General features: G+C 39.6%; 1 protein-coding gene across 2 annotated transcripts in view; it reads left to right on the plus strand.

Moving 5' to 3' along the window:
* LOC124875484 (pollen-specific leucine-rich repeat extensin-like protein 2) overlaps positions 1–13,080 on the plus strand; it is a 59,189-nt gene extending 46,109 nt beyond the window's left edge. For both annotated transcript variants that reach the window (XM_047377699.1, XM_047377690.1), the window contains exons 3-4: positions 1,015–1,251; positions 10,795–13,080. In XM_047377699.1, the coding sequence (XP_047233655.1) occupies positions 1,015–1,251; positions 10,795–10,870 (313 nt within the window). In that variant the 3' untranslated portion in view covers positions 10,871–13,080. The remainder of the gene's footprint in view (positions 1–1,014; positions 1,252–10,794) is intronic.
* Positions 13,081–14,205: the final 1,125 nt, after the last annotated feature.

The following is a 14,205-nucleotide window of genomic DNA, read 5'->3' on the forward strand; positions in this document are numbered from 1 at the left end:
GAATAAATCGGGTTGAAACTGCTGAACATGAGCAGTATTTGATGAGGAAAGCTAATGAGCGCTCCAGGTCTCAGTGATCTGAGTTAGTGATTCTGCTGTAAAAAAAAAAACTTTTATCTGTGCATCATCCTCCCACTCCTGACTCACTGTACGGTATACATGTACTGCTGTGATGCTAACTGCTAGTGCTAATGGCCGAGAATGACTGTGTGCTACCATAAGCTAACACTTTGTTAAGCTAACACTTGTGATTGTATGTTAATGCTGAATGTTAGTGATGCATTGCTGTGACAAAGTTCTCCTTACAGATTCTTTCTGTTTTTGCCTTTTTCATAAATGTTTCAGATCATCAAACTAATTTAGTAACATGGTAGAGGTAGTGTGATGGTCTGGGCTGTGATGACAACTTGCCATAACAGGTGGTTCATGCTCATAAACCCTTCAGTGTGGCTGAATTAAGGAATTTAAATTCCTCAACTGTGGTATAAATTCCTCATTTCCGGTTACCGTTCAACCTTGATGGCAGTTGTTTTGTTTACTCAGGTTGTCTTTGTCTGATATTAAAACTAGTTTGATGATCTGCAACATGTAAGTGTGACATAAAAGCAAAAATAGGAGAAATCTATAAGGTAGCAAATGCTTTTTCATGGCACTGCATGAGTATTTAAAGACTCTATACTACCTGTTATTGATATTGCGTGCTAAGGTAATGCTAACATGGTAAGATATAGTGTGCTAACTGTTAGCTAAGACTGTTTTATTGTAGCTAACTATGTGCTAATGCTATGCGGCTGTTATTCTGTGTGCTAAGCAAATGCTAATAGATGAAAGTGTGCTTTTTGCTTGTGTGCTGTTGCTGACAGCGTGCTAACCATGCTAATGGTGTTTGTTTATGTGTGCCTGTCTGTTCTTGTTCTTGTTGTCCACCTTTCTCTGTTTCTCTCTTGACTTTATTTTTCTCTCTTTTTTCTCCCTCTCTACCTTTCTCTCTCTCTTTCTATCCCTCTCTGTCAGGTCTTATTCCTCCTCCTCCACCTGTTCTACTACCACCACCTCTTGTCGTACCTCCAACAACCCTACTAGCATCACCACTCCTTCCTCCACCTCCTCCTCCTCCTCCTCCTCTCTCTACTCCTCCAGCTTACCTCCTAACAGCCACGCCACCTACCATCAGTACTGCTGTCCCGCGCGCCTCCGCCTGCCCAAGCCTCCCTGCGCCCTGCCCCCCGCCAAGCACCACGAGCAGGCAAGGTAAGGGCCAGAGTCCCTCCAACTCCCTCCTCCTTCCCCTAGACCTTCCTCCACCTCACCCTGCCTCACCCGCTCCTTCTCGTTCTGCCTCCACCCACCGCGCTACCCTGGGCGGCTTCTCCAGACCACATTCAGGGGCAGAGGGAAAAGTCAGCTCATTTAGAGGAAATTTAACATTTTAACCAATTGTTAAAATATGTCCACATATTCTCTGTGTTGCAACGATAAAGACCAGTATAGAAAATAATTCCTTTTAATGATCATATGTTCGAATCTTTCTAATTGTTCGTCTTTTCAGACAGATTTAAAAGTGGCCTGCTGCTTTTGACATCTGATATAATCATGCTGCCATTCTGATACCATTTGTATTTTATTTAAATTTGTTTATTTACACAAAATCTTATTTTTTATTACTTTTTTGTTTTTGTTTTTCAATTTTTAATGTTTATTTAAAATAAAATTCAACTTTTTATTTTTCCTGTATATTATCATTATTATTTTAAGTTATGTTTTTAAGTTAAATTGCCCAATATTATTCTACATCTGGACAGCATCTTATTTTTGGAGTAGCTTTATTCTAGGTGGATTTTAAAGGTTTTGTAGGTTTGATTTTGGTAGATTAATTTACTTCTCAGCACCTTCTGCACCAGATAAAAATACTTTAATATCAAATATTTTTAGTTTTCTTTGGCTTGGTCTTTTTACCTGTATTAAAGATTAAGGCCAAACACTTTAGGGGATGTCCCAAAAGAGACCTCAGGATAAAGTTGACTTTTAAGTCAGTTTATCTTGTGAAAAAAAATTAAATGTTTGTTTAAATGTTGCAGTAAAATGTGGACAAATTCGCTCTAAATGAATCCTCACTTTGATCCTCGCTTGCTCCTTCCCCAACCTTCCCTAAGTGCTATAATAACCTGTAGTATTATTAATAATGATGATAATCTGCATGAGCCCTGACTCAGACTCACAAACACACACACAGCACAGGGTTAAAGTTGAAGCAGCCTCTCTAGCCGCTTATTTTCTCCTCATCCACCTTTTTTTCCAGAAATACCATCGTCTCTCTCTCTCTCTCCTCACCCGCCGTCATCTCTTCCACATCCTCCATGCTGCCCTGAAACAATGCATCATAAAACGGACCATTAAAAGAGTTTATTAGTCATCTGCTGCATCTCTGATACATCTCTAAAGGCATCATAACCTAAACGAGACTAAAACACTCAACTACTGTATTATGAACTTATTATGCCAAAAAACAAAAAATAAAGAAAAACTACAGATTGAAACACAAAAAGCTTTAAATACTTACACTTTCTAATTTGATCAGTCTGGACACACCGTAATATAATTTAGTCATCTTTCTTTTAAACTATTGTTCTGATCATTTACAAAGCAGCAGTTGCACCTTGACATTTTCCAGTTCTCAGAGCTATATATTAATATTGGTACACACAAACTGCACACAGACATTCAAAGTTATTTTACTTCATGGTTTGAACATCAACTTATAAATTCACAATTTTTTTCAGTTTTTGGGGGATTTTTTACCAAATGGTGGCTCCTGTAAAACAAGTTAATCTTCTGTCATGATTGCAGGATGTTTCTGGATCATGAACTGCCAGTCATGCTTAATTTTTGCGGCGGTGGCGCAGGTTTAAAGCACGCGGCCCATGTACAGAGGCTACAGTCCTCGACCCAGGTGTCACGGGTTTGAGTCTGGCCCGTTGACCTTTGCTACATGTGTTCCCCTATCTCTCTCGACCCCATTTCTTGTTGCTCAACTTACAAAACGCCACTAGTGCCACAAATTGTAAAAAATAAAAAAATAAATGTGTTCATAACTGGATAAATGTGTAAGCTTTTGTTTCCATCCCAATGTTTGGTTTTCTCTCTCCTACAATGAAAAATCTGCAGTTTGATTGGGATTTGTGGCATTCAAAAAAATGCTAATATACAATATTGTGATTTTTGTAAAAGTCCATAGTTTTATCACTTTCGTCACTCTACAGTGGAGGTATTTTTACTGTGACGTTTTATTTAAAAGCTACAATTGAATGGTCTACTGTCATTTCTTCTCCACAAACTACTGTAGACACTGAAAAAAACAGTTTGTGGTTCAAATCTTTGCCGGTGCCTCTGCCTGCCTGAGGAGAAGAGCGTTGCTGTTGCCCAGAAAAGGCGGGAGTAACCGTAGCAACTAGGGACTTGGCATTTTCTGAGCGCTTTTTAAGATTAATATAACATCAGGCATCAGGTTCCACATTCTTTACACAGCTAACAGAAGTCAGATGATTTATTTTGTGTTCTCAGGCAGATGGACAAAAATATCTGTTTAACTTAAAACTTTATTTCAATAATCATAAATTGTTAATAAAAATACCTTTATTTGTAAAGCTTTTTTAAACAACATGCTGAACAGTTATATAGGATAAAGAAAATGTTAAAACAGAATTAGGGTGTTTAAAACAATTAAAACAAGGAAATGCCAAAGGAAGCAGTTAAACAACGAGCATAAGATTATGAAGCATAAGTTAAGGTGAACACTTCAGCTTAGTTTTAAAAACCTCCACAGAACATGCCTGCCTGATAACTTGAGGGAGATTGTTCCTCAAAAATGGGCCACAGAAGGAGAGAGCGCGCCCCCCGACAGTTTTTCATCTAGCAGCAGGACAAATTAAAAGGCCAGAGGTCTGAGATCAGAGAGCACAGGATGGGACATATAGATGCTAAACATCAGACATGTAGGAAGGTGCCAAACCATTTAGAGCCTTGTAGGTAAGCAGCAAGACCTTAAAATCTGCTCCAAGAGAAGATAATACTGGAGTCCTGTGCTCATTTTTGCCAATTTTGGTTAAACTGCGAGCAGCCGCATTCTGAACCATCTGCAGACTTCAAAAATATTTCCTCAGTAACCCAGAAAAGAGAACATTGCTGTAATCAATACATGAAAACACAAACACGTGGATAAGAACCTCTTTCAAAAGATTAAACCTGTCTGATTTTAGAGGTGTTCTGCAGGTGATGAAAGCCAGTCCTAGCTACATCTTTTACCTGAGACTCAAAGGAGAGCACTGGGTCAACCCAACGCCAAGGTTCCTTACCTTGACTCTACATTTTATCACATAGTCGTCTATTTTCAGAGGGAACTTTTGGGACAAGTAGTGAAGTTTTTGGGGTCCAATGACAGTCAAATCTGACTTATCAGCATTAGGAGGAAGCAGGAAATGATTAGACAACCAGCCTCTGATTGCAGACAGACAGGCTTCAATTTATGACAAGTCAGCACAGTTTTTAATGGTCCCAGTGTCCCAGTGTTATTAAGTGTCTTTAAGCTGCTGTTTATCAGTTTCCATGAACCATGTTCATCATCTGGATCTGAGCAAACAGTACCAATCATCTCTAACTCACTGAAAGTTAACCATCCACTGATGTTCAGCTGCTCAAACATAAAAACTGACAACATGTTTGATTTTTCCTGCACATTCTCTGCATGATTCCTATCATAATCAGAAACGTTTTACATCTCTGGGGTTTCCTCCAACATATCTGTTTAACCCAAAGAACCAGCTACACATATTTGGGTTTACATGCAATGAATTTGCTCGGGTAACATTTGGAAAGCATCTGTATGGAAACGTGGGCACCATGTATGGAGGTAAATTTGTCTCACTATTATTCAATCAAACAAAAAACTAATCTCAATCAAAAAAATAAATTGTGGTCAAAACCTTTGGAATATTTAATAAAATATTTTATGGAACTTTTATGGAATTTGGGGAGAAAAAACATTTGTTTGAAAAAACGTTTTTTTGATTAAAATGACTCATTTTTTCTCACGAAGAGAAAAAAGTTATTTGCAAAACAAACTTTTATTTGCGCATGTCAAAAATCTTTGGTTACGACTCTCGCTCTTTTGGTTTTGACGTTCTCTGTTGAACTCAAAGAATTTTGAGTGCTGGGAACATGAAAAAAAATTATGAAATATTAATTCTGTTTATAGTATAGATAACTCTCTAATATAATCTGAAGAGATTGTGTTGTCGCCTCTCATGGTTTTGGAGAAAAACATTCCTGAAAGTGGGACAAATGCATATAATGGTTGAGCATTTTGAGGTACTTTGACAAGGTATTTCTCCAAAACTGTACAGTAAAATATTAAATATTTATTATTTTACATAAAACATGAATGTGAAAGTTGTAAAAATGTCAGTCAGTCATTTTCTACCGCTTATTCCATAGTGAGTCACAGGGAAGCTGGTGCCTATCCCCAGCAGTCTATGGGCAAGAGGTGGGGTCACCCTGGACAGGTCGCAGGGCAACACACAAACAACCAAGCACACACTCATTCATACACCTAAGGGCAATTTAGAGAGACCAATTAACCTAACAGGCATGTCTTTGGACTGTGGGAGGAAGCTGGAGTACCCGGTGAGAACCCACGCATGCACGGGGAGAACATGCAAACTCCATGCAGAAAAACCCTGTAATGGAAATTATTTTAAGTGTTCCAAAGTGTGTGACCTTTGGGTTACCTCACTTCTGTGAACATCTGTGTTAGGGAGTAAGCTGTGAAAGCCATTATCAGACGTTTAATGGTTCAGACCCATCTTTAGGACAATGTCAGGAAGGGCAGTTAGGCCTGTTCCTAGATAACCTTGTCACCTTTGAACTCAAGAAGGGTTTGGGTCATAAAACACAGACTCTTTGCAGTTGAGATAACACTGTCATGTTCTGGTATAAATACTGTGTGTAAATGTTGATCGGGGCTCTGCTCAACTGACTTGCTTGGTGACAGAGTCATTCAAACGCTGAATGCCTTTGAATAAAACTTATAAAGACAAAGTCCGGATTTTCTCTTGTTATGAGTCAACTTCTACCCACTTTGTTAAGAAAATTCCACAACAACCCCAGCCTGGGAATCAAACCCAGGACCTTCTTGCTGCAAGGCAACAGTGCTACCAACTGTGCCACCGTGCAGTTTTCTGTTTTTCTCTTATTTTCTCAACCGTTGCCAGGATCGGGTCCTTTCTGCTCCATTACCGTAATGCACCTTGTATGCGCGACGCTAATCTTTAAGAAAGAGCTGGTGTCGGCCGGCTTGACCGCGTATTTCTGACTGTCGGCTCACTTAACCTCAGTTTTCTTCTGTACAGTTGATGTCTCCTCATTGAAGCAACGCGGCAAGCCCTACAGTTCGAGCAGAAGTTTAGAGGTTGGGGGGATCAGAATCTGCTGCTTTAGTCAGCGCTAACCAATAGGGAAACGTCTTACAGCCTTCGTCTTTAGGCCCCACCCAGGATGTTCATGTTCCCAACACTCAAAATTCGTTGAGTTCAACCAAAAACAGAGAGCGTCAAAACCAGAAGAGCGAGACTCGTAACCAAAGATTTTTGACATGAGCAAATAAAAGTTTATGTTTTGCAAATAACTTGAGTTATAAATAAATGAGTCATTTTAATCAAAAAAAGTTTTATCAAACAATTTTTTTTCTCCCCAAAATAAAATATTCCATTAAAAAAAAATCGTTACAACTCTGAAAGTTTTGATCACAACTTAATATTTTTTGATTGAGATTAGTTTTTTGTTTGATTGAATAATATTGAGACAAATTTACCTCCATAACCATCAGGCATTTTAAAGTCACACATTACAGATGCAGAGAGAGTCCTCATCTTTAAAGTGTGAAAGAGCAGCGAGAGTGTGTTCTTGAGGGGATGCGTCACCAGCAGAGGAGGTTGTTCTTGATAAATACGCAGAGCGGAGGGATTCACCGCGCTGCTGTCACACAGAGGGCCGATGTGACCCTTTTGCTCTCAGATTTAAACAGCCTTCAGAGTCATATTTCTGCAAATTTTACCATTAATAGTGAACCCCTGTTGCTCAGCTCACAGCAGTTTCCTTACTATAACTAGTCTTCACTAGTTCATAGCTTTTTATGAATTTGGGATGTGGTGCATGTTGTGTCCACATCTAACAAATCTAATATTTCATAATATTCTGGCTAATTACAGTTTAAACAGTTTTTTTCATATATATAGTCTATAGATAATATAGAGTAACTGCAGTGTTCGTTTTGCATTAGAGGGAAATATAAGATCCTGGCTTGTAAACCTCAAGAAAACATGAACTTTTACTCTGCAATTGAACCTTTGACAGAAAATAACCAAACTTTTTTTTAATTGCTTTGCTTTTACTGAAACCAGCTCAGCAAATAACAAACAGACAAGATTTCATGGAATTATGAAATAAAACTTGTATGGCAGGACCACACAGTTCTGACGGATCCATGTGAGGCAATGAAAACATCCTCAGACAGAATGTAATCACTGTTATCGTGACTTACACCATCTGTTCATTCCAAGATTTCTCTTGTATGTTGTGGCTCTGGACGGGTTAATTCTCTTCATGGAGATCTGAATGATCATTGGATCTTTTCTGTCCACTCCCTGTAGGTTTCTATTTATTTGCACACTTACAGTCTGGTCTGGGGCTGCTCAGCAGCTTCAGCAAAGCCGCAATTACTTATTTTGTCACAATAAAAATAATAACTATGACTAATACGATTCTAATAATTTGATACATGAAGTTTATTGACTGTCCGTCTCTTTGTGACTGAAAATATGCTAAAATTCTGCCAAGGGAAGAAAAAGTGTAGTGGCCTTTTTTCAGCCAGCTGACTGGCAGTGCTCAGAAACATGTGGAGGAGCTGCAGTGCTGTGTTACTCTGTGCTCCACACAGACCTGAAAAGTATAGACTTTCCAGCAGGAAAATGTTTTCCTGAAGGTGAGGGAAAAGTACAGAGCTGTGGTTGTTCTCTATCATTCTCAGCTCTGCATTGTTGGGACATTCAGGTTGATTATCAGGATTGTCTCCCTCTGGACTAAACCTACAGTAGACTTTTCACCTTACAGAAGTCTGTTGCAGAATTACCTGAAAAAACTTGATGAAAGAGAAAAGTTTTTCACTGTTAAGAAATAATCCACTTCTTTCACAACAGTGGAAAGGTTCAGGGGAATTCCCCCTCCTTCCAGCTCGCAGCAACAGGGGGGGAGGGGGGAGGGGGCTCCTGGGTGTTTTAAACTAATTTATTCTTCTACATACATAATAACATCCTACAAAAACTAAGCATTCACAGCTGCAAGGAAAAGGTGATTAAATAGAAGTTATTGTTCAATGGGTAAAACATCAGAAAGTTCATTATTTCAGTAATTCCATTAAACATTAAAGTAATATTTAGATAAATTTATGACTCACAGAAAACCAAAATAAACGTTTGGCTTCTTACTGTAAATGAGGCAGACTTTACAATCCAATTAAGTGCTGCAGCTGAAACCAGATATTTATCTACATTGTACAAAAATGAAAATTGTTAGACATTTCAGACATTAGATTACACTCTAAACGTTTCTTGTTTTAGGTCATTTGGAACTACCAAAATATTTTTGTGTGTTAAATGCAAGAATAAGGACCATGACGTTTTTTTAATTAAATTTTTTAACTGTTACTTCTTCAATTTCAAAAGTTTGCATTAGTTTGACTAAACTTTTTGGAAAAGCCCAGGTGAAGATGTCATGGACTCCTGTACCAACACGGGCTGAGAGACACTCAGAGAGGAAGAAGCCATTAATCTAAAACGTCACATAAACAGCTGAATTAAGACTCTCAGGGACAAAGACTTTGATATATGGAGACCTGAGCTGTGACCTGATGAAACTAAAATTGCAGTGTTTGGTCATAATGACCGTAGTTATCATTTGGAGATAAAAAGGGGGAGGCTTTACTGTGAAGTAAGGAGGTGGCAGTATCATGTTGTGGGGGGATTAGAGCACTTCACAAATTAGAGGGCATCATGAGGAAAAGCATTATGTGGAAATATTGAAGATCCCAAGACATCAGCCAGGAAGTTAAAGGCTGCGCACAAATGGGCCTTCCAAATGGACAGTGACCTAAGTATACACCAGCAAGTTGGTCTAAACTTGACCCAGTCTCACCAGTTTTGTCAAGAGGAATGGGTCAAAATTCCAGAAAATGATTGTGAGAAAAGTGTAAGAGAAACCCAGAAAATTGGACGTCAGTGATACAGTTTAAATGCAAATCTACCACAAACTATGTAAACGTCTGAATTGCGATGATTAAAAAACTATTTTCTGAAAAATTAAGACTAATTTAATGTTAGTGATTACAAAAATTCAGTCTCTTTATGCAGTGTATGTAAGTACCTGGTTTTAACTTCATGTTGTTGCTGGTGCTCCTTTCTCTGTCACACTTTTTCCTTCCAGTTAACTTTCCATTAAACCACTCGGGTACAGCACTCTGAACAGCCAGCTTCTTTAGCAATGACCTTTTGTGGAGGGTCTCTCATACTGTTGGACAATTTTCAAGTCAGCAGCTTTCTCCATGAACATTTAGGCCAGAACATGACCATAACAGAACATTTCTGTTTTTTTTTTTTATTTGGTCTAATGCAACATTAAATGTTTCAGAGAAAATGAACTTTTGTTTTTAATTACCCAGAATCATCAAAATGAACAGAAATAAACAAAACTAAATAAATAAAACTTCAAATGAAACAAATATATCTAATGTTTGCATTTTACTTTGAACTGTTCAACTTTTTAAAATATACGGATTTATAGCGATGTATCTGTAGTTCATAATCAAACAGGACAACTGAAACACAGCCTCTTTTTAAACTAATTAGAACTTTAACTTTTTCTTTGAGCCTCACAGTTGGTTCGACTATCAACTTAATTCAAGACCCTTTTTAGACCTTGCAGAGACAGCTTGAAGTGAAAAGCTAAGGTCTAAAGCTTGATCAGTTTCATGAGATGATCAGCCTAAAGCAGCACTAATTGAACATCATACTGGTTTTAGTCCGTTTTAAGGGACGTCTTTAGAAAATATTAGGCCATAAGCTTTTAAAAAGACATTTGGCTAAGATGACAAAACTTAATTCTGGACTCTTTATCTCTCTTCTCCTGTTTCAAACTTCAGATCTTCTCACACAGCTGATTTACAATCTGTTAAAGTCATTAGATTATTTAAATGAGACAAGGGAAGTTAAAACTGCTGAGTGCTATCAAAGTGATGGATTACAGCCATGTTTAAAAATCACAGCTGCAGCGGTTGTGGACTAATTTGCACTTTTAGGCAATACATTTGCATTAATGTGTATTAATGGTCCCAAAATAGCTCGGCTTTCCCTTCGCCTCCCTCCATCGTCATACATTCATCCTTTCTTTTCTGTCTTTCTCCTTCAGTTGAAACTTTCAGGGTCAGATCTGAGTTTCTTCACTTCTGGCTCTGTTACAGTTTCTATTCTACAGATTCATTTTGGCCCCCAGGCGATGAGGGGCCACTGCTTCACCTCTGTCTTCAGTCACAGATGAGCACACAGAGACATCTGGTGGCTGACTGCAGTACTACAAGTCCAACTTGAAACGATTGTGCTCTGCCTTCCCCTTTTTAAATTTGCTCTTTTTACTCTGTCCTGCTCTATCTTCCACTTTCCCTCTCTGTTTGTCTGCTGGTCTGTCTCTCAGAGAGGAGGAAGATGATGACATCGCCCATCAGTTCTGTTGCCCCGCCTCCGAGTGCAGTAGCCCCTCCTCTAGGTAACCAGGGGCGACCAGGAGACCCTTCCCTGCCCTGCTCCCCCTGGGTAAATCGAGGGATGATTATGAATCCCCATCCTCCATCCATCATGGTATTATCCCTATCTTCTTTGAGCTTCAGTCACCGAACAACAAGGCAACTTTTGAGCACGAAAAATATCTTTGAAGTTTGAAAAAAAGGACAATATCTGGGGATACCTAAATATTTTTTCAATTTAAAGCTTGTTTGGCCAGAAAAACCTGAAGCTAAAAGACATAATACAGCAAATGATGAGGTCAGCTTTGCAACCCTGCTGCTAATCTGATTTAGATCTTTAAAACCTGAAGATGCGTTTCCATGAAGATAATCCTACTGCACTACGACGAGAACGACAAACTTTACTTTGCAGCTTCAAAGCAGCAGGACCTATTCTTACCATGGTGGTCCGGCTCTCCCTGAACGCTGGAGCTCAGACTTGCTTCAGCTGCAGCTCCCTGCTGAATATCTGCTGGTCTGAGCAGGATGAGGCCCCAGACACTCTCAAAACAAACTCAGACCTTGTCTACTTCTCCGTTTCCCAGTCTGGGACCTGAACCATTTCTCCTCCCTGTCCGAGCATGAAGCCATGACCCCACAGTGCCCAGACCCTGATGGAGACAGAGTTCTGCGACGATCTTAGGGCAACGTGCAACCGACGTTGCTCTGATAGTACTAACTCTCTCTGTGCACGGCTCTGGTCTGCTGTACAGCCAACCTTCCATAAAAGAATTACAAACTCTGAGGTATGATGGACTTGAGTCCTGTTGGTGAGTGAACAGTCTGAGCACCTCTGCCAGGTAACCATCCATCATTAAGGTCGTTTGGTAATCCAACCTGCTCAGCAGCAGGGTAGTGGTGACCAGATTCATGATGTCGATCATCTGCTCCTTCATTACACTACCTGGGTTCTCCTTAGAACTGCATCCTATTTTAGAAATTCACTGTAAACAGCAGCTCAGCAAACCTTATGTCCTATGTTTGACGGTTTTTAGCAATTGAAGGTCTATGTTGTTGTAGACAAGGAAACAAGAACAGATTTGGTTTGGAGGAATATAAATTTACTACATACTTCCAAGATTTTGGGTTTTTAAGAGTAAGTCAAAGGACAGTCCAGAATTGGTTGACCCAGCCATGATGTGGAGCTGATTTCTAGTCAATTTCATGTCCAAGCTGAAGCAGAAGAGTTTTGGAGATACTGAACAAAGAAACATAAAGCCTTGAAGTGCTTCCCCCTGTTTGCAGTGTTAGGGGGAGCCTAACGTGTACAGTGCACACACACACACACACACAAAGCAGCTGCAGCCATCCCCTCAGTCACATCTGGATCAGAGTGTTTACATGCACAGATGTTCTTGAATCAAAAGGAATCATCGCATTTAGGACAATACTGTCATTAAATAACGTAGCAACAGAAGGAAATCCTTTTAAAAACCAAGCTGAAATTTACAGTTCAGACTGAGATGTGCAGACCAAGGTCAGAGAGGTCATTTGTCAGCTCAGATTCACCCACCGGATTTCCGACTCTGATGAACATACAGTCATGATCAAAAGAAAGTACACCTTTCTCCACTTACAGGGTCATACCTATTAGGACATAATTAAGGTATCTGTTCATTAATAGATTATAAAATGATTTAAAGCTAACTTCAAGTTTATAAACATACAATTTGATACTGTTGACATGATGAAATGTTGACATTTGATACCGTTATCATTAGTATCCTGGTGCTGCTTGCCAAGTGCACTAGATGAACTGATCATCAGTGTGCAGCCCAGGAACATACAGGTCTATGTTCAAACAATGCCAAAGTGGAAAGACTTCAGCAACTACCTTAGAGGAGCAACTGCTACTACCCAAGAATCTGGGGGTTTGGGCCGTAGTAGTTCGTCAGTTATTTCTAAGCTTTCTGAAGTCCATCATTCTACAAACAGACAAATTATTCAGAACATAATCCCAGAAGTGGAGTCGCCACCAAGCAGGACCATGCAGTGCTCAGAGAAATGACAAAAAACAAGAGCTTCATCTCAGACTCTATGGGCCTCAGTTAGCAGGTTAGAGGTTAAAGTTCAAGACAATTAGAAGAAAACTGAACAAATACAGGTCCTTCTCAAAATATTAGCATATTGTGATAAAGTTCATTATTTTCCATAATGTCATGATGAAAATTTAACAATCATATATTTTAGATTCATTGCACACTAACTGAAATATTTCAGGTCTTTTATTGTCTTAATACGGATGATTTTGGCATACAGCTCATGAAAACCCAAAATTCCTATCTCACAAAATTAGCATATTTCATCCGACCAATAAAAGAAAAGTGTTTTTAATACAAAAAACGTCAACCTTCAAATAATCATGTACAGTTATGCACTCAATACTTGGTCGGGAATCCTTTTGCAGAAATGACTGCTTCAATGCGGCGTGGCATGGAGGCAATCAGCCTGTGGCACTGCTGAGGTCTTATGGAGGCCCTGGATGCTTCGATAGCAGCCTTTAGCTCATCCAGAGTGTTGGGTCTTGAGTCTCTCAACGTTCTCTTCACAATATCCCACAGATTCTCTATGGGGTTCAGGTCAGGAGAGTTGGCAGGCCAATTGAGCACAGTGATACAATGGTCAGTAAACCATCTACCAGTGGTTTTGGCACTGTGAGCAGGTGCCAGGTCGTGCTGAAAAATGAAATCTTGATCTCCATAAGCATGAAGTGCTCCAAAATCTCCTGATAGCTAGCTGCATTGACCCTGCCCTTGATAAAACACAGTGGACCAACACCAGCAGCTGACACGGCACCCCAGACCATCACTGACTGTGGGTACTTGACACTGGACTTCTGGCATTTTGGCATTTCCTTCTCAGAATCAGAATCAGAATCAGAAAAGCTTTATTGCCAAGTACGTTTTTGGACATACAAGGAATTTGTTTTGGCGTAGTCGGTGCAATACAGTACAAATTAAACAGTATAAACATATCTACAATATAATATAAATATATGTGCACAGTTTTAAGTGAGTGAGAGTAAATATAGAGCAGTATAAGATGCAAGAGCAATACAACAGTGCAGGTGATCATTGTGCAAGTAAAGCAGGAGTCCAAGCTGAGCGTTAATGTAACGCATAGTTACAGGTTACAGGTGTCCTGTCAGCAAAAAAAGGGGGGGTGTGGGGGAAAGGGAGAATGTCAGGGTGGTTTCCGGGCTTTGTTAACCAGGCTGGTGGCAGATGGGAAAAAACTGTTCTTGTGGCGTGAGGTTTTGGTCCGGATGGACCGCAGCCTCCTGCCAGAGGGGAGAGTCTCAAAGAGTCTGTGACCGGGGTGGG

This window comes from Girardinichthys multiradiatus, chromosome 1, assembly GCF_021462225.1.
Source record: "Girardinichthys multiradiatus isolate DD_20200921_A chromosome 1, DD_fGirMul_XY1, whole genome shotgun sequence".
NCBI classification, from domain to species: Eukaryota; Metazoa; Chordata; class Actinopteri; order Cyprinodontiformes; family Goodeidae; genus Girardinichthys; species Girardinichthys multiradiatus.